This window comes from Solanum tuberosum, unplaced genomic scaffold, assembly GCF_000226075.1.
Source record: "Solanum tuberosum cultivar DM 1-3 516 R44 unplaced genomic scaffold, SolTub_3.0 scf00182, whole genome shotgun sequence".
Taxonomy (NCBI): domain Eukaryota; kingdom Viridiplantae; phylum Streptophyta; class Magnoliopsida; order Solanales; family Solanaceae; genus Solanum; species Solanum tuberosum.
In genome coordinates this window covers 1,186,412-1,207,862 of record NW_006239108.1, presented here as the reverse complement: position 1 = coordinate 1,207,862, position 21,451 = coordinate 1,186,412, and the positions used below count along the sequence as shown (strand labels likewise).

Genomic DNA, 21,451 nt, shown 5'->3' with positions numbered 1-21,451 from the left:
TACATTTCATTATAAAATACTCATAAAACCAATATTATAATCATTATCTTAGGTTTCTCACTCTCTTTAAGAGAGTACATACACTCTCTATGTCAGAATATTTTAACACCAATTTAAAATGTTCATCCCCCCCTCCCCCCCCGTGTAAAGTTCTTTAAGTACATTTCTAGTAGATAGTGTGATTGCATTCCTTCAAATGCAGTCAATTTAACATTCAACAAAGCAATTGCTTAGCCAGAAAATCAGTCAAATCTTATTTTCACTTACCTAATGTATGAGCTGGTAAGACATAGTAAGTACTTGATAAAATATCAATGTGCATGCACACTACCCGTGCAGTATAGTTAAAAAAATAAAGGAGAATTCACTTACCTAATGTATGAGCTGGTAAGACATAGTAAGTACTTGATAAAATATCAATGTGCATGCACACTACCCGTGCAGTATAGTTAAAAAAATAAAGGAGAATTCACTTACCTAATGTATGAGCTGGTAAGACATAGTAAGTACTTGATAAAATATCAATGTGCATGCACACTACCCGTGCAGTATAGTTAAAAAAATAAAGGAGAATTTTTAACAACGTAATACCAACATTCATTTTTGTGCTTGAAGCTCAACCATTAAAAGCACACACTTTAGCTAAATATTGCTAACACGTTAATATCAATAGTATTTTATCTCTGCACTCATTCTACACTATAAGATTCTATAACAAATCCAACCACCACTTGTCTCCACTATTACTCGACTCAGTCTTATGAGCAGCAGCAAATAGGATCTAGCTTTATGCCCTGCATCAATAAACAACCAGTTACTCTATGGCCAGTTAAAACTCTAAAGAAAAAACAAATAAACTCATTTAACTGGAGGGGGCACAATTATTGGTTCTTTCCATTTCCTTGTGAATAAATATTTAAGTGTTGTAAACATCTGTTAAAAATAGCACACATACTTTTACGGACGTACAAGCCAGCTCAATATTACAGCATTGTAATAACAAATCCATTTATATCTAATAGAGCTAATTGCATTGGGATTAAGTATGTGAATGGGCTCACTGAAGGTAAGAAAATTACTGCAGGGAAGGGAAAACAAAGTTTAAGAGCTAAGCTACACTATGGCTATCTTACTTCTGCAAAATGATGATTACCATGAAAGGAAAACAACTTATTAGAGAAGCTAAAATGCACTGCTAAGCTAAGCCATAAGTAATTTTGCTAAAATGAGCTTAACTACTTGGTACCAAATGGCTATTCACGTGAGTCAGTTACATGCTAGAAATTTACATCATATCGGATTCAGATCCCTCCCTTAAACAACCCTTGCCCTCAAGGGTGTGATAGTGTGAAAATGAAAGACCTAACACTGCCAGAATCAAGTGGAAATTGTGAAAAGTCACCAAATATAGCAGTTGTGTCTTTGAATCAATCTTGCAAGCTGTAAACAAGAGCATTTCCTAATTGATTCTTGTGTCTTCTTTTATTTAATGCTGGCACCATTCTCTACAAACTACAAATCGTTCCGGTAAACCCAAAACCTTGCATTTTACTGATATAATCCCTCTGACAATATGCTTTTAATACTTTCTTCCAATAATAATTGGGCCTTTCTTCTTGGAATCTTGTTTACAATTTGCAGCACTTCCACTAACTCCTCGCCGGCAACTTTTCTGACTAATGCGGAGTTTAGGGCTGCTTTTCAAGTGTTGGCTCAAGCTGTGACGGCCCAAGCCAATAGGGAGGTGGCGGTTCCCGTGAACCCAAATGTGGGTACGGCGGCATCTAAAGTGAGGGACTTCACTAGGATGAATCCTCTGGAGTTTCATGGTTCTAAGGTTGAGGAAGATCCCCAAGAGTTCATTGATGAGGTTTACAAGGTGTTGATGATCATGGGAGTGACACCAGTGGAAAAGGCGGAGTTGGCCGCTTATCAACTTAACGGTGTTGCTCAAATTTGGAGATAGCTTGAGGCATCGAGCATTTTGTCCTTCCGCATTTATGCACTAAAGTTTCCACCTACTTGCAAATACCCGCACAGCATTCTGCCCTACATCTGTAGCTTCAACCAACTTGTCCTAGAGAAGAAAATCACAATACCCCTCGACCATTAATGTTGCATTCTGATCTCTGCAAATAACAAATCCGACTGTAAGTTCTCCATTTCCTGAATTGTTGGCTTCACAATGAACTTATCACCAATAAAACCAATTTGAACTCCTGGTATAACTTCTAAATCTGGTATTTCTGACAAAGCCATGTCAATTCCAGTAGCCTCGAGCATATTTGAAGGAAATGCATGGTTCCAGTTATCCTTTGGTTCAAGTTGGAATGAGCTCTGAGCTCCAATCTTCCCTGTTCAAATTCTCACTTTTTCTTCATATATAGGCCTGTATATTTTAATTGTTCCACATGCACTACCAGTTGCTACATTCCAAGTGATCTTATTGCTCTCTGGGTCATGAAATGTGCTCTCACAATAGCTCACGTTTCTAACTTTTCTATACATTCCAACTAGTGTATTTTCAATAGGTATTTACCCTTTAACATGACCTTTAGCGCAAATTCATGGACAGACATTTCTGAATCAAACACTTCCATCTCTTTGCAAGCATTACACACTTGAAACCATGAGATTTGTTGGTTCGGTCTTCTTCTTGTGTGCCTTAATTAACACCATAAGAGCCTTGCAATTCAGAGGAGCTGAACTTGGATCAATAAGAGAGGACGAAAACTGTTGAGAGAATAAACTCTGAACTTGATGGTCATGTTTTTTTCCCTTTGCTCAGCATTAGTTTCAGCAGCAAACAGAAAAGTTGGTTTGAATCCCCTGTACAACTCTCATAGACTGCTAACTTCTGCAACGTGCAAACCAGCATCGATAAGGGCATGCTCAAAGAGATTTCTTGTATTGAATTGCCAGTTAATGGATATGCAGAGACTGTTTGGTCAGGTTCTTGAAGATAGCTCTAGTCCCAACACAAAGAAACAAATAGATAGCCCGACCACTCGAGCTCAAATAGCTGTGCAGTTTCATGAAAGGCACAAACCCAAGATCTTCAAGAAAGATTTCCTTGTGTGGATTCAAATGCAGCTCCCTCATCTGAACATACAAATCCAAACCATTGACTCCCAATCCGTTCAATGCATAACCATTTATCATCAAATGCCACAAATTCACATCTTGATCTCGCATATGATAAAGAAATTTAAAGGAGCTTGTCCTACTACCATACATCAAAAGCATATTGACAACTTTATTGTGAAGATCACTTTGTGATTGAGTGATCATAACCACTAACTTTCAACCACTTAGGAGTCCCCCTGCAAAGAAGGATCAAGCTGTACCATGGAGTCACTCACAGTAAGACATTATTCCACTCTTACTGCCAGCTCGATCTCTTTTGTGGTGCCATTGATTCCAAATTCAAGAGTTCTCACTCACAGTAATCACACCCCAAGCAGAACTCAGTTCATGACATATCATGAACATGCTGAAATCCCAATCTTAGAGTTCTAGGCAAGCCATTAAACACCAGAAATGCCAAAAGATAATCCCAAGCCAAATCCTTCTCCAGAAACGGATTTGTGAGAAATAAAGGCACGGGAGGATATTATTAAGATGTGTTACATAACGATACTGTTAAGATATTGTTAAGATGTTGTGACAAGACAAGAGTTTGAGAGAGAATTCGGCTTGATTATTCCAACAAGCTACTGGGGTTTAAATAGGTAAGTTTACATGTCCTAAAAAGGAAAGGAAATCAATACAAATCAATACCTAATTAAAATAGGAGTATATTAAATTTACACATATGCTATAGAACGTTCATATGATTCTAACACTCCCCCTCAAGCTAGTGCATAGAAATTATATGTACTAAGCTTGTTACATGTATAACTTGTTCTGGGACCGGCTAGGGGCTTGGTGAAAATGTCTACAAACTGATCACTTGACCGCACGAACCTTGTGACGATGTCTCCTGAGAATACATTTTCTCTAACGAAATAACAATCAATTTCGATGTGTTTGGTCCTCTCGTGAAATATTGGATTTGATGCAATGTTAAGAGCAGCTTCATTATCACACACAAGTTCCAGTCTTTAGTGTCTCCAAAATTCAACTCCTACAATAGTTGCTTGATCCATATGAGTTCACATATAATCCCAATATTTTTTGATTTGCATATAATCCCAATATTTTGCTTCTATGCTAAATCTAGCAACCACATTTTGCTTTTTACTTTTCCAAGACACCAAATTTTCCACTAGCTAGAACACAATATCTAGAAGTGTATCATCTGTCAGAGGGTGACCTTGCCCAGTCTACATCAGAATATCCAACAATTTTCTCATGTCCTCAGTATTCATAAAGTAGTTCTTTCCTTGGAGCAGATTTATGTATCGAAGAGTACGAATAACTGCATTCCAGTGACAGTCACAAGAAGAATTCAAGAACTGACTTACGACACTAATCGAGAAGTTAATATCAGGTCGAGTCATTGTGACTTGTGAGATAATTCAACTTTCCTACCAGCCTTCTAGATCTTTCTGGATCTCTAAGAGGCTCCCTCTGACTTGGCAAGAGCTTAGCATTTGAATCCATTGAAGACTCAATAGGCCTACAACCTGTCATCTCTGTCTCTTCAAGAATATCAAGTGCATACTTCCTTTGTGAAATGACAATTCCTTATTTGGATTGAGCAACCTCAATGCACAAGAATTATCTCAACCGACTAAGATCCTTGGTCTAAAAGTGCTGGAAAAGGTGATGTTTCAATTTGGTTTATTCCTCATTATCATTATCTGTGATAACTATGTCATCAATGTAAACTACCAAATACATGCACTAACCTGAAGCAGAGTGACAATAGAACACAAATAAGTTTCACTTCGTACCATGCCAAACTCCTGAATTACCATGCTAAACTTCCCAAACCATGCTTGAGGAAACTGTTTTAGGCCACAGAGTGCTCGTCATAGTCTGCACACCATGTCACTAGACTCCCCATGAGCAACATAACCAGATACCTCATCTTCGAGATCTTCGTGAAGAAAGGGTTTTTGATATCCAACGAGTAGAGAGGCCAATGACGAACAACAACCATGAATAAAAAGAGACAGACTAAAGCAATCTTGGCCACATGAGAGAAGGTGTCACCATAGTCAAGACCAAAAATTTGTGTATAACTCTTGGCCATTAGTTGAGTTTTAGGCGATCAATATGTCCATCGAGGCCAACCTACAATGTATGAGTGGCAAACAAGCGGGTCGAGTCAAATATGAGTAGATTGAAAACAAGTTAAATTAAAATGGGTAGAATACTTGACTCGACTCATATTTTAAATGGGTAAAAACGAGTTACCCAATGGATAATATGGGTATTCATATTTACCCATATTATTATAGGAATCATTTTAAAAGCTTCAAAAGCAAAATCTTCTACCTCACTCTTCACCCTCCTCACCCCTCCCCCACCCCACCCCACCCCCAACGCCTCAAATTTACCTCCTACTAAAAATGAGTTACCCATTTGTTTCTTGCTCTTCCAAGACACCAAATTACCTCCTACTAAGATATAATATTCAAATGTACAATGTCTATCAGATGGTGGTCCTTCCTAGTCAACGTCTATATATTCAACGATCTGCTCATGGCTATGATCATCGCAGTGTCATCATTTGCGTGAGGCTGATTCTATATATCGTAAAATGTGGATAGACATGGAGAATCCATAAACTGACTTACAACAATCACAACAAAAGAAATGCCAGGTCTCACCACTGCACACAGGCTCACTAAGGGCTCCCCTTGTCCTAGCAGGAGTTTAGCATTCAGATCCATAAGAGTATCAATGGGTCTACACCTCATCATTCATATCTCCTCAAGAATGTCTAAGCATACTTATGTTGTGAAATAACAATTCTTGATCTGGATTGAGCGACCTCAATACCTCAAAAAATACTTTAATCATAGTCTAGAAGTGTTGAAAGAGATGTTGCTTCAAATTAGTGATATCATCCTAATCTTTGCCGGTATTAAGTATATCATCAACATAAATCATCAAATAAATATATAGATTAAGAGCAGAATGTTGATAAAACATTGTGATCAGCTTCACTATAAGTCATTCCAAACTCCAGAATAAAAATGTTGAATTTACCAAGCCAGACTCAAGGAGACTGCGTAAAACCATAGAGTGACTTATGCAATTGACATATCAGACCACTAGACCCCCAAGCAAAACAAAACAAGTGGTTTTTTCGAACAAACCCAATGTTGTCAAAGATTCGCTTAAAGCACGTTTAAGCCTGAGCTAGGCACAAAACATGTTGAGTGTTTCACCTCACTTAGAGGACGCTTTAATGTTGTCATTAAGGATCTAAGACTTTTTTTTCCCTTGACAATAAGAGTAATCCTAAAGAGGCATTATTAAACAATTTATATTTCACTTTATCATTACTTTGTTTCAATTTCTTTGTCTATATATTTACTATTCAAGCTTATAATTGTTAGTCTTGGACTACACATACATATTTATATTTTCTTTCATTTAAGCTTTTCTTCATTAAAGCCAATGCTTTATTTGCGTTTAAAGCCCTAACAGACCTTAGATCTTTTTACGATTTCCGCCTTTGATAACATTGTATAAATTACATCCAGAAGGTTCCCATTGAGAAAAATATTCTTAAGGTCCAACTCATGAAGAGGCCAATGACGAACAACCATGGATAGGATAAGATGGATATATGCAATTTTAGTCATGAGAGAATGTATTACTGTTGTAAAGATATTGCACCTAGGCCTAACTCAACCCTAAAAGCTAGCTCATGAGGAAAGGATTACCCAAGTTCATATAAGCAGACCATCAGTCCATTCCCCAACCAATGTGGGACTTTTACCCAATCTAACACCCCCCCCCCTTCACGCCTAGGCCCACTGGAGCGTGGACAGGGAGCCAAAACTGGGATGGACCTGCTCTAATACTATTAGAGTAGGTAAAAGTCTCACATTGGTTAGGGAATAGACTGGTGGTCTGCTTATATGGGACTTGGGCAATCCTCCAATCATAAGCTAGCTTTTGGGGTTGAGTTAGACTTAGGTATCATATCTTAACATGGTATCAGAGTTAGGTCCATCCCTGTTTGGGCTCCCAGTCTACGCTCCAATTGGGCTTGGCGTGAAGGGGGTGTTAGAGTGGGTAAAAGTAGGGTTGTGCATCGGCCGGTTCAATTCGGTTTTATGTATTATTGGTTCGATTTATCGATTTTTGGTTCTTAAATACGCTAAACTAATAACCAAACCAATACGATATATTTTATCGATTTTGGTTCTTATAGTTCAGTTTTTGGCTTAACCAATAAGAAAATGCTTATAAAACAAATATATGACTTTGACAACAATTTGATGCGACAAGACAATAATGTAACTTTACAAATGCTCATAAAATAGAAACAATGATAACTAACATGAAAAGAACTATACAAGTATAACACAAAGAAAAATTAAGAGAAATATGGTTCTTAATTAAGGTTTTGACATTTTGTATAATGTGAAGTTGTGAACTCAAAATCAATGTGAAGTATGAATTAAAGGCTAAAGGATAAATGCAGTAACTAGGAAGGTATTGAGGTTAATATATAATATTTGTGTATAGGTAAAGTAATAATTTACTACAGTCTTAATGGGTTATCGATTTATCCAATAACCCAATTTAAAAAAATCAAAACCGAGCTGATAACCCGATATTTATTTTTTATAAAACCATTAAAAAATGTGAACCCAATAGCAATAAAGCAATAGCAATTTTTTCAGTTCAGTCTATCGATCGGTTCGATTTTTGCACACCCCTTAGTAAAAGTCTCACATTGGTTAGGGAATGGACTTGGGCAATCCTCCCCTCATTAGCTAGCTTTTAGGATTGAGCTAGGCCTAGGACCTAATTTTACATAGTATCAGAGCATGACCCATCTCACCTAATGTTAGGCCCCTGAAATTAAAAATTGTCCACGCACCAGATGCTAACCACTAGGCGTGAGGTGGGGTGTTAAAGAATTACAAATGTCCTACAATGGTGATTAATGATATGGGTGGACTCATTCAATGCTTGGATAATCATCCTTCCTTTGAGCTAGCTTTTGGGGTATGAGTTATGCCCAAGACCTAATTGAACAACTGCAATGTAGGCTAAATATTTGAGAATACCCTTTTGCAGCAAAAAGAGCCTTATGCCTATCAATCTAGTTGTCCAGACCAGCTGACAACATAAGCCCAACAACAACCAACATAGACTTCCTTGTAGGAAATGACACAAGCTCCGAGATGCTACTTGCATGTAAACCAAATATCTCATCAATCATAGTTTGTCGTCATAAAAACATGGAAATAAAAGACAAAAATGACAAAAGCATAAATAGGGTGATGATGGACGATAATAACTTAAAAATGTTAATGAGGTTTGGTATTACAAGTGGACCATATACCTTATTGAAGTGCAATTCGTTAACTAAATGAGACAAGTCCACAATAGGTGCAGCATGTGAATCATTCGGCCTAATATTAGACATGGGCAATGATAATAAATTAGAAGTTGTTGCATTATGGCTGGGATGTAACTTCAGAGCATGAGTAGCTAGTTTATTCTTCCGAGGGCTAAGTTATGAACAATACACGTGCTCCCAAAAACGCGGGGAGGGGAGTATAAAGGTGACTGAGGAAACAAAACTAAATGTGGAATCTAACTTTGAATGGAAGATAAAGGTATTCAATTAATTAAATGGTGAGATGAGAGAATCACAACACCCTAAAAACACAGTGGGACATTAAATTGAATGAGAAGAGTGTAAGTAGCCTTAATGAGGTGTCTATTCTTCCTCTTCGCTACACCATTCTATTGAGGAGTACATATGAACAAGATGCCGAATGAATGATTCTTTGAGAAGCCATAAGCTGCAGAAACTGGGAGGATTAGTGTTCTAAGGCATTATCACTGTGAAAAGTACAAATAGAAACACCAAAATGATTTCGTATTTCACCACAAAAACTCGAGTTTAGAAAACAACTTTGTTAAGAAGTCCCACATCGGTAGAGGAATGGGAATTTGGTCTCCTTATATGGACTTGAACAAACCTCCCCTCATTAGCTAGCTTTTGGGGTTGAGTTAGGCCCAGGTACCATATCTTTTCAGATGAGATGGTCACACACTTCATCATGGTATCAAAGTCAGGTCCATCTCAATTTGTTGTTCACCGATGTTGGGCCCCCATTTAGAAGTGTTCACACTCCAGTTGAGGTCTGGGCGTGCAGGGGAGTGTTAAGAAGTCCCACATCGGTAGAGGAATGAGAATTTAGTCTCATTATATGGACTTGGACAAACCTCCCCTCATGAACTAACTTTTGGGGTTGAGTTAGGCCTAGGTGTCATATCTTTACAAACTCAAAACAATATTTGTTTGAGAAAAGGGTAACCTTGTATTCACACCAAAAGATTCATCATCCAAAAAATGATGAATTGGAAACTTACATCCCACATAGGGCATTCTTTACAAGTTTCCTATAAAATCAACTAATTCTACTATCTCCCCTATCAGATTTTGTTTACACCAAAAAAACAAAAGGCTTATGGGCAAAATGGTCTGATGGACCCTTATACTTGTATTAGTTTGTATTCTGAACCTTTTAACTTTGTTATTTGTCAACTAAACCCTTTAACTCAATAAAACTCAACATTTTAAATTCCTTTGACTTTTTGTGAACTTTAAACGCCCAATGAAAATGACATATCATCATCCACATCAGATTTTACTGACACATCATTTATTATTTAATTTTTAAAAAAATAATATTTTTTTCTTCTTTTTTCACTCCATTACTCCCTTCATTGTTACTTGAGCAACTTCTAAAACCCTTTCTTCCATTGATACCAATGAATTACCATTATAATACCTTAATATATTTTAATATCTGCGCATAATTCTACACAATACACTTCATCTAATTTCATAAAGATATTCAACAATTACTTTTCACCATTCAAAACTACCAGATCTTGTCACTTTACCCTAGAAAAATGAAGAGAATGACAAATCAAGAACAAATTTGACAGCAAAAGAGGTCAAGATACTTATTAGACATATTTCTTCCAACAACTATGTGTATCGCACCAAATTTTTGAATTTTCCTTTGTTTATTATGTTCAACTTTTTTACACAATTTCGTTTTTAATTTGGGGAAAAGAGAAAACGAAAAAAAAAAGAGAAAAAGAAATTGGAAAGGAGCGGGGAAGGGGAGAAAGAGAGAAATGGGGGTCTGGGTGGGGAAGAACAGGGAACTGAAGTAATGGTAGAAGAGGAAAAGAAACGAGATGGGTGGGGGGAAAGGAGAGAGAATGATATATTTATTTTTAATTTTTTTTTCTTCTTTTTATTCTATTTTTCTTTTTTCTTTAAATTATTTTTAGTCTAAATTCTTGTGTCTACGCTCCTTTTGCGCGTGGAATCATGTATTTGTTCCAACTTATTAATCAAGTTGCTACATAAGCCTGGTCAACGGTCAAAGAGATTTAAAATGTTAAATTTCATTGAGTTAGAGGGTTCAGTTGACAAAGTTCTAAGTTGAAAGGTTCAAAATACAAATGCATACAAGTATAAGGGTCCATCAGACCATTTCGCAAGGCTTATACAATTCATTCTAATTTTTTGTAAGTTAGTTTTTTGTCCATCAAAGCATCTTGAGTTCCTTTCTTTCCAAAGAGTCCACCATATGCATGCTGGGATAGTTCTCCACCAAAATTCTTTTCTTCCTCTGTTGCCAATACCTTTCCAACTACTTAGGAGTTCCATTGTTGTGTTAGGCATCACCCACTATACTCCTAAAAAACAAAAAGACATGTTCCATAGGCTCAAAGCTGCCTTACAGTGAAGGAATAGATGATCATTGATTTCTTCTTCTTGCTCACACATGACACATCTTGAGCAAATCTGCCAGCCCCTTTTCTGTATGGCTTCATGAGTTAGGCATGCCTTTCTACAACCAACCAAGTAAAACATGCCACCTTTGGAGGGCATTTGGTCTTTGAAACTAGCTTCCAAGGCCATTTGTCTAGCTGTCTGTAGTGTGTTAAGATTCCAATAACATGATTTCACTGTGAACACCCCCGTGTTGTGTAGTTTCCATCTAGGTTTGTCAATGTCTCACAGATAGAGCTGGATGTGAGTTAAGAACTTCCAATAAATTGGCAACTTCTCCAATTTCCCAGTCATTAAATGCTCTTCTAAATAAGAGGTCCCAACCTTGTTGGGTCCAAACTTGGGATACCTTGGCATTCCTCTAAAGACTTAAGGTATATAGGTGTGAAAAAGAGTTTCTAAGACTATCTTCTCCAATCCACACCTCATTGCAAAAGTCAGCTTTTAAACCATTACCCACAGTGATTGAGATGTTATTGTTGAACTGGGGCCACAGTCTTCTTATGGTTTTCCAGACACTACACCCAATGGTGCCCATAACTTCCTCAGTTGTCAAAACTCAAAACAATATTTCACTAAGAAAATCCACGTACATCTTGAATAATCATCATGAAACTAACAAAGTAATGAAATCCTAAGGTTTGGATCTTAAATATGAGCCACTTCCCAATAGTGGAATTCGATTCCCCCTAATTTCTTTAATTGTCAAGTCTCTTTGAAAAGATATTTTGTACAAACTCTAAAATTCACCCTTAAAACTAAGTCCCCACACCATTTATGGCCCTAAAACTTTACTCTCCTCTTGTTGCGACCTTGAATGAGATGTTATCCCAAAAAGCATCCTACCCCTTCAAGATATTGCTCCACAAACCACAACCGAAAGGCAAAGTGATACTTCTAGTGCTCCACCCTCCTTCCATAACCCCATATTTACCAATTATCACCCCTCCCCACACACACACACACAACGCTTGTACCTCCACCCTGAATCTCCAAAGCCCTTTGCTCAGTAAAGCTTTATAAAAAAACCTTTAAATCTTTAACTCCAAGACCTCATTTTTTAGGAGATGTGATAGTCTCCAACAGCACCAAGTGGAGCTTCCTTGCCCCATCCACCGCATCCCATAGGAAATTTCTCTACATCTTTTCGAGCTTTTCAGTGAACGATATTGTAGCAAGAAACAAGGACATGTAGTAAGTGGGAATGCTCGAGAGTGATCTAAATAAGCACTTCCTTCCCACCCTTGGACATATTTTCTGCCATCTTGCTAGACTCTTGTAAACCTTCTGAAGAACCAGATTCTACACCATTTGATTTTTGTTCGATGCACCTAATGGTACTCCAAGATAGGTAGTCGAAAGGGCCCTAACTCTACAATTCAAAATTTAGGCAAACGTAAATCCATGTCCTCTACTTAAGCCAAATCCTATTTGTAGCATAATAGATTCTAGGAACCTCCAATTCATATGATTGTAGGCCTTTTCAAGATCAAATGCACAACACACTTGGCACTCCTTACTTTCTCCTTGAACCACCACGTCATTTGCCACCAATGCTACATCCAAAATCTGTCTACTCCACAAGAGCATTCTGCGAAGTAGGAATAGTCTCGTCCACTACCTTCGTAAGTCTGATAGAAATCATCTCCATTCTAGTATATTAGTTAATTGCTCTACATAATTTTAGTGTCAGTTTCTGGAAACACTAAAATTATGTAGAGCAATTAATTAATGCACTAGAATGGAGATCTTCATTTAATGACAACTGCACTTCCATGTCTACAATTAACATATACACAAATACAAAATGAAAAGGGAACAAAGTGAAAAACACATACCTAATCCTAATTCCACAATTTCAGCTTGTTGGAAGGAGTACGGCCTGGTCTTTTTCGTGTCAAGGAATGAGTTCATCTTCTCAACAGCAACAACTAACTCCTATAAAAGTATTTCAGAACTTTAGTGTATGAGCGGAAGCCATATAATATGAATACAAGGGAACAAGAACGATAAAACGGAAAAAGGAAACAAGAGGAAGAAAAGCATTACAGCAGTCAAGAAAACATTTTCGCTGTTCAAGGTGAAAAACAAGCACAGCAACTTAGAAATAAGAATTTAGCATCTTCTACAAGGCTTACAGCAGTAGGATAACTTCTGAAAGTAGATTTTTCTTTCTGAATGTCTAGAAACTGGAACGGCATTACTCCAAATGGAACATCACAGATTATGTTGAAGTTCAGATATAGTTAAGTGTCCCAAAAACACTCTAATAGCTAAGAATACAATACTACAAGAAAATCTAATGGCAACCAATTAGTGACATTAGTATCAATTCAGTATCTAAGATTTAACTCAACATGTAACATTCTGGCCCATTATTTTTATTTTTTTAGAAAAGTAACAGTTATATTAATCTTCAACACGAAAGCTGTGCTGGTACCAAATTCCTGAAAAACGTACAAAAACCTATCCTTGTTCTTCATACAAGGATTCTAGTTTCAAAAAATTAATTACACCAAAAGTGATAAATAGTACACAATTCAGCTTTTTATCTTCTGAATCGAGTTTCACCTATCTTAAGGCACCTAACATTTTTTTTTCTTTCAGGACTATCCACCAAATACAAGCTGGAATCATATTTTACCAGTTCTTCTATCTTACATTGCTACCCTGATTGTGCCAACACATCAAAAGCTCAACAGTGGACTTAGGCATAGTCCATCTAAGGCTAATCATGTTAAGAAATAATTGCCACGTGGCTAATAAATCCACAATACAAAATAGATGACTATTATATCTGCATCTGCATAACATAAGTAGCTGAAAGTCATATTAATTCCTCCTCTTTAAGCTATTCTGAGTTAAGCAAGCCTGTTTAGACACAAACCAAACAAAGCAAGCAACCTTGAAGGGAGCTTCGGTTTTCCAGATCTGTTTCTAAGGCTAATTGTTGTCCACCTGACCATTATCTGTGAATACAGCATATGATGACTTCACTATAAACATCTTGTTGTTGGCCCCCTTCCATTCCAGGGAATCTTCAGTATCAATGTGTCCTGGAACAGTTCCAAATGTTTCGGGGACAGGAACTAAGGAGGAGTCTCACTTTTGGACCTCGCAAGAGTTTTTGGGTTGGTGGTAGCCAATTTGAGATTCCCAAAGAAGAAAAGTAAGACAAACAAATTGAAATGGAGGGAGTAAGTAAAGTAAGGCCTCCATACCTCTATTTCATCACAAAGCTTCTGATAGAACTCCAAAAAAAAATTAATACCCTCTAGATCAGTGATCTCTTCTACATTAACTAGCAGCTTGTCTAGATTACTAACCTTCTACGCACATTTGTCATTCTTTGAAAATCTTTTGTATTCTTATCTCCTTTGCTTTAAACATAAAACTCTAGATCTTTGCCTCCAAGATATTTCTTTTCCTCAAACTTCATCTCCAAAATAGCTTTGGTAAAGAGTTCATTGTCATTAAGGTTCCTTTGCTCCTGAATCTTGTCAATTTGTAATACTTGATCTAACATGTCTTTCTTTTTCTTCTCTTGGATTTCATGATTATTAGAATTACATTCCTTCTGTTTAGCCTTAAACAGTTTTAGAGCCCGTTTGAATTGGCTTAAAAGTCGGTCAAACCTACTTTTAAGTCAGTTTTTGATTTCTGAAAGTGTTTGGCAAATATAAAAAATGACTTAAAATAAGTCAAAAATGACTTAATAAGTTACGAAGTTTTTGGCAAGGTAAAAAATGACTTAAAATAAGTCAGAAACCAAAAGTAGGTCTCCCCCTACTTATTATTTTTTGACTTAAAAGTCATTTCAGTTTGACTTGTTATTTTTGACTTAAAAGCTACTTTTTTTAAGCCAATCCAAACGGGCTCTTAACTTCATTGCCAGTATATAATCCAGCCAACCTCCTACCACCTTGACTTTCTACCCAAACCCCTTCGTCTCAAGCTACCGGTTCAGGAATTTGAAATAGGCCTTCCTGCTCACCCCATTCCCCACATTGTAACAAAATTGGGATATGATCAGACAGTTCTAAGTAGCAGGGATTGTGTGATGTTATTGAACTCCACATCCCATTTAGTTGAAACAAGAAATCTATCAAGTCTCAATGCAGCTACATGATTGTTCTCCCTATACCATGTACAAACTACACCACCAAATGAAGATCAACCAGTTCCAACAACAATAACATATAGAGTGTAATGCCACAATTGGGGTCTTGGGAGGGTGGTGTATGCAGCCTTACTCCTACCTTGCGAAGGTAGAGAGATTGATCCAATAAACCTCGGCTCAAGTAAAACATATCAGAATCAATAAAAAGAGGAGATACAGTAGTGAAGAAGTCATGTAGAAAATGATGGAAGAAAGAACCGTAGCAACAACAAACAATACAATAACCAAAACAAAGGAAACAACAAGTAAAAATATAATCAAAGAGATAGTAGGGCAGCAATAATACTAATAATACTGATAATGAAAACAAGACAAGGATCAACTACCTACTAACCTTCTACCCTAATCCTGGACTTCTATATTCTCTTATCTAGGGTTATGTCCTTGGTAAGTTGTAGGTGTGTCTTATCCTATCTAATCACCTCTCTCCAATACTTCTTCAGTTGACCTTTACCCCTCCTTAGATCCACAATAGCTAACCTCTCACACCTCCTCACTGCGCATCTAGGCATCTCCTCTTCACATGCCTAAACTCTATGTTGCTAGGACTCTTCAAAAATGCCAACGGGTGCGTGTCGGATTCGCCAAAAGTAGTGTATTTTTGGAGAATCCGAGACGGGTGCGGCATCAAAAGTGGAGAGTCCGCGCAACTAAGCCTGAACTATCTCAGCCTCGCCTCCCTCATCTTGTCCACCATGGAGGCCACTTCTACCTTGTCCTGAATATCTTTGTTCCCAATCCCATCTCTCCTAGTGTGTCTACACATCCATCTTAACAACATCATTTCCGCTACTCTCATCTTTTGGACGTGCGAGTTCATGACTGACAAACACTCTGCCCCATATAACATAGTTGGTTTAACAATCACTTTATAAAACTTACCATAAGTCTCGGTGGCACAATCCTATCACATAACACTAGATGTGAGGCTCTATTTCATCCACCCTGCTCTAATACGATGTGTAACATCGTTGTTGATCTCCCCATTTCCTTGGATAATTAACCCATGGTACAAGAAAGTTCCTCTCTTGGAGATGACTTGTGTATCAATCCTCACATCCCAATTCGCCTCGTGAGATACGTCACTGAATTTGCACTCCAAGTACTTTGTCTTAGTCCTGCTCAACCTAAACCTTTTTGACTCCATGGTTTGTCTCCAAACCTCCAGCCTATCATTAACTCCGTCTTGTCTCTCATCAAATCAACCAGTTCTAATTCTACTATTAAGTTAGATTATTCGCATAACTCTATTATTTTCACTACCACCTCTTTTTTCACTAACAAGTCTTGTGATGTTAAAGTCGTCAAACCACTCATGGTCATGTACACACTCTTATGGAGACAACAAGTTCCCACCACAATTATTTCCTACCAATTTTATAATTTGAGGCATAAACCCCTATGATATGCCAAGTGTAGTTTTAGGTCACTAAAGTGAATTTGCATGTAAGACTTTGTGTCCCAAAGTTGAGAACCTCACCTTCCACAGCTCTTTTGTTTCAAAAAAAAGATAATTCCACCACTTCTTCCATTGGACTCAAGAAAAGCCCAACTAACCTAATTGTTTCCCAAAATCTGCTTATCATTGTGTTTATGGAAGTGCAAAGCGGAAAAAAGCGACAAGACCCCCCTCCACACTTCAATCGAAGCGTGAAGAAAAGTGCTTGCTTCATTAAAGTGAAGAAAAATTTTAAAAGACCAAAATCAAAAATTTATACTTGGGGCTGCCTAGTGCTTAATCCACTGTATACTGGATGAAAAGAATAAAAATCTTAAAAAGGAAATATGGCTAAATACAATTAAATTCATAAACTAAAAATATTCCTTGGTCTTCTCATTTTCTACTCTGAAGCTCCTTTTTTCTTAGAATAAGACTGTCAAGAAAATGAGATCACCAATACAGAAACCACACCTGCCATGAAGCCAAATTCTTCATATGTTTGGGGAGGTTTTCATAATCATCTTCAGAGACAGTTATCAGTGACTGAATATCTTCAGATGACTTCAATTCCTCGTTCATTTTCCCTATGTTCAGAAAAGCAAGAAACACATCTTAGACACCATGTTATACTAATTTTACAAAGTTAATGATGCGGAATGTGAATTTTGTACCATCACTACTATCCTGTTTCTTTTCAGTGGATAGATAGCATCCCTCTTTCTCATATATAGTATTTGCTGCAAACGAAAATACAAATGAGAAGAAAGAAATATCTCAAGTTATAAATTATCATAAAAAAAAATTAGAGCAAAGGCATCAAGAAACTTTCTTCCTCTGCACAAATCTAAAGCATAGTTTGAAAGAAAATGGGGAAATAGTTTTTACTAGTATGTCCAGATACATCTTTGCGATGCCCCTTGGGGTTGAAGACAACACATGTAATATAAATCTACAAGTCAATTCACACCTCGAATTTTTTTCTTAATATCTCATCAAGATATGGCAATTTGATTCCTGAGTTTAAAACTCACCTTCAAATGCTATGGTAGCTAGGCAAACATCAGAGAGACCAAGGTTCTGCAAATTCAGAGTATCATCCAGCCTAAAAGTGTTAAGTAGCACACATAAAATCTCCTTAAAAGGGAAGCCTAGTGTACGAAGCATCCCTGGTTCACGCATAGTCCGGGGAAAGGTCACACACCTCAACTTCTTAATAATCATTCAAAATCTAATCGTATGCAAGTTGATGGTGCCACAACTCTTTCTTCGTCACATTATTTGGCTTCATTTTTTCAGGAAAAATGAAAATAAGCAAAACACCTAATTTTCTTGGCAGAGGAACGCTATGTTGAACATGAACCTGCACTAAGTTCACCAAGTAAAAATATCCACGATTGTTATTATGCTAAGAGCATAAAAGTTTAGAAGGATTCAAGTACAACATTTGCGTTTGATTAGATAAAACATTCATAAAGGATACAAAGGATCATCTTCAATTTTCTTGAAGTCTAAGCTGCAGTCATAAGATAAATCTTCTGAAACATTAGGGTCCTCTTCTTCTCCTTCACTATCTTCACCAATAAGATCGACTTGTGGAGCAAGGAAAATAGCAAACCAGTCAATAAGTAATTACTACACAAAATGAGATGATTAATCATTCAAAGCGAAAGGCAGAATGTTAAACGATAACCAGAACTTCTAATGTTCCCCCATATGACAATTTAACATGTTTAATGTACAACGATTGAGGCTTTCAAAGACTCCTAAGTTGGTGATTCGTCACCAGGCAACACATCGATAAAGTAAATGCTACAGACTATAGAAACCTAATACTAGCTCTAATGGACATTCCCTAACATATTCTTGATACAATTATTTCTAAAATTAACTCACATGGCAATTGAGTATGAAAATGTTCATACTGTGGAATTTCCAGATTTATTGACCTTCAAGAGTCAATCTTGTAGCAATTTCATGTATTTACAGGTTACAACCCAAAAATTGACCCTTAAATATGAAATAATTCCTTTCTCACTAAAAGATTGAATTTAGAGCTTTTCTTTTCCTTCCTTGGACTTGTGGGAGCTTGGAACCATATTTGTCAATCATATAATGCTAAAACATGGTTATTTGTCACATGATCCAGTTCTATATTTTTTTTAAGATTTCAAAAGAGGTCGGACTTCGGCACACCTATGTGCCCAATTCAAAAAGGAAGACAGGAATACAGCACCTCCACCAAAAAAACCAATGTATTTGTTTTCTGAAAGAGAAAACTACAAGATAAAACATTTAAAATAATTAGAATAGAGTAGTACTAGCTCCAATGAGCATATCCCAATTTTAAAATCTTCTGAACATTTAATGGGAAACTTAGCAGGACATTCAAAATGGTCATGTGACACTCAAAAGACCTAAATCACTCGTAATCAATGTAGACTTGACTAAAGAATAACAAAAAAAATAATAGGTCCGGTTTTAACCAGGTAAGTGTGAAATTGACAAAACCTCTAGTTTAAGATCTCTATTTTTCGAGGGCAAAAATTTTATAAGCAAAGTAGAAATGGAATGATTTAGACCTGAATGTAACAGAATTATTAATAACAACCATAACATTCATTGATTGATTTTACTTACCAGAAGCAATGTAGCCAAGATTATGGAGACGGTCCTGAAGGGACAGAAGATCAGTTTGGTTCTTCTTGAAAACTTCATTGCAATGGCCCAGCAGCTCCTCGAACGACACCGTTCCACAAGACATGGACTCCAGCACATCGAGGTCACCGCTTAGTGACATTACTCTCTGGTTTAGGCTTTGTACAAAGGTCGTCGATGCTGAATCTGTACAAAGCTAGACTGTACAGATTTATTTTGAAAGAAGAAAAAAAAAAGAAGGTAAAACTGTAGGTAAGTTATACCAAGGGGTATGGGGCGACGATCCACGGACTCTTTGAGGGCGTTGCAGCTGTTTTCGAGATTGTTACAGAAAACGGCCATGGTTTTGCAGAATTTGCCTATTGAGTCGTCCATTTTTAGTTTGAGGAAGAAGGAGAAGCGTATCGTGTTCTACGCGGGAGTGGAGATTTTTGAGGTTTGAAAATGGCAAGGAAAAAATAAAAAGGAAGAAAAAGGGTAAAAAGAAGGATGAAATGCAATTTATCTTTTACAAAGATATCAAACCCAAGAGGCAAATATGGAAAAAAATTTAAAATATTTATTTTGAACCTTTAAACAATTTAATTATTTTAAATAATAAAAAAAAAACTCACTTAATATGAAATAGAGGGACTAAGATGTAATTAAACAAGAAAAAATATAAAATAAATTTATATCTCTTAGTGATAATTTACAACGAAAATAATCATTTATTTATGGAGCAAAGCTGATTGGATCTTAAAGTTAGGGTTTCTAACTTTTCATTATAACTTGATAGACATAAACTATCATTTATAACATTTATTTTAAAATGTCAAAATAGATAATATATCTCGTTAAAATCTTGTTAGAAAAAGTTTAATACAAACACTCTAATGAAAGAAAAAAATTCACAGATCTAACAATACATATTTAAGCTGTCTCATTAAAAATCTTACAGAAATTCCAATGACAAAACCTTCTATAGGAAAAAGAGTACAAGGCATACTAATTAACCTTCCCTAATAAAAACATTAATTTAAAGACTTGAATTTTCTCATTCCAATCTTGTGCATCATGTTCTCGAAAGTTGCAATTAGTAGAGACTTGATGAATAAATCAACTACATTATTATTCGAACAAATCTGTTGCACATTGATAACGCTCAAACACATGTTTTATAATTCAACGTATACACAGTCATTAGTAAAAAAGAACCCAACGAGGAGGTGGGGTTAAATTCCATAAGGAATTAAATCTAGACTTCAACCACGGAGTAAATCCATGTACTAGTCTTTTGTAAGTTGTTTATTTGATGTTAACATAAATACAAATTTGAGAGATTTCAAGCTATCAGTAATGAGATTGATTAACGGATTTTTAACCAGAGTAAAGGACAAAGTAATTTCACAAGTAAGAAAAGGAATCTTGGGAGTGTGCGTAATTGAATGTCAATTTCGAATGTGGGTAATTGTGTTGCTCAGCATAGTTGATTCTTAATAGATATGCTAGATTAACGAATACGATAAATATTTATCAATTACTTATCGTCTTTCATGTGAGTTTTGTGAAACCTCAACATGTGTAACATACAAAGTTGATATAATGCCTTAATATAGTTTCCTCTTTCAAGCAAAACTAAAATATGAACTTAATCAACAATTTTCAATTAAATCATTCATTCTAAGCACCTTTCACAAGTTAGCATAGAGATCTTAAACTAGATTGAAGTTTTCAACCTCAAATCATACATAAAAACAAGATAAAATAATTGAACTCCTTTCAAACCAACATTTAATTGAGGAACACAAAGACCACAGACAATTTAGGACCCAATTACATTACACATCTCTGGAATTATGAGATTTAGTCACTTAAGCTAGAAATGAAAAGAATTTTGCCAAAGTAACGATTCTCAATTCAAGCTAGATGCTTCAATTTTTAGTTTCAAATTACCCAAATCAAAACCCAAGGAATTCTAAGTCTTCCAAGCAAAAATCACCCAAAAACTTTAGAGTGTTCTTGGTATTTTCACACCAAAATAATGATAGATAATTTTATCAAAATCATTTATACCTTCCCAAAGATTGAAAAAAAAATACACTTCAGAAATTCTTCGGCGACGTTAGTTGGGCTTGTCGAATGTTATGCCTTCTTGCCGTTTAGCTTCACTTCATGGCTTCAGGTGTTGAACACCTTTGGTGAGCCTAATGGAGTTCGACAATCTTGA

The 21,451-nt window shown here is 36.4% G+C and overlaps 1 protein-coding gene across 1 annotated transcript; it reads right to left on the bottom strand.

The window, feature by feature from the left end:
- Positions 1-496: 496 nt before the first annotated feature.
- Positions 497-19,729, bottom strand: LOC102581447 (uncharacterized). Its single transcript, XM_006354778.2, has 8 exons — positions 19,506-19,729; positions 19,225-19,428; positions 18,068-18,176; positions 17,619-17,689; positions 17,259-17,324; positions 17,059-17,171; positions 12,805-12,904; positions 497-794 (listed from the first exon to the last, which is right to left on the bottom strand). The coding sequence occupies exons 1-8, from the start codon at positions 19,615-19,617 to the stop codon at positions 700-702; spliced, it is 870 nt and encodes a 289-aa protein (XP_006354840.1). The 5' UTR covers positions 19,618-19,729; the 3' UTR covers positions 497-699.
- Positions 19,730-21,451: the final 1,722 nt, after the last annotated feature.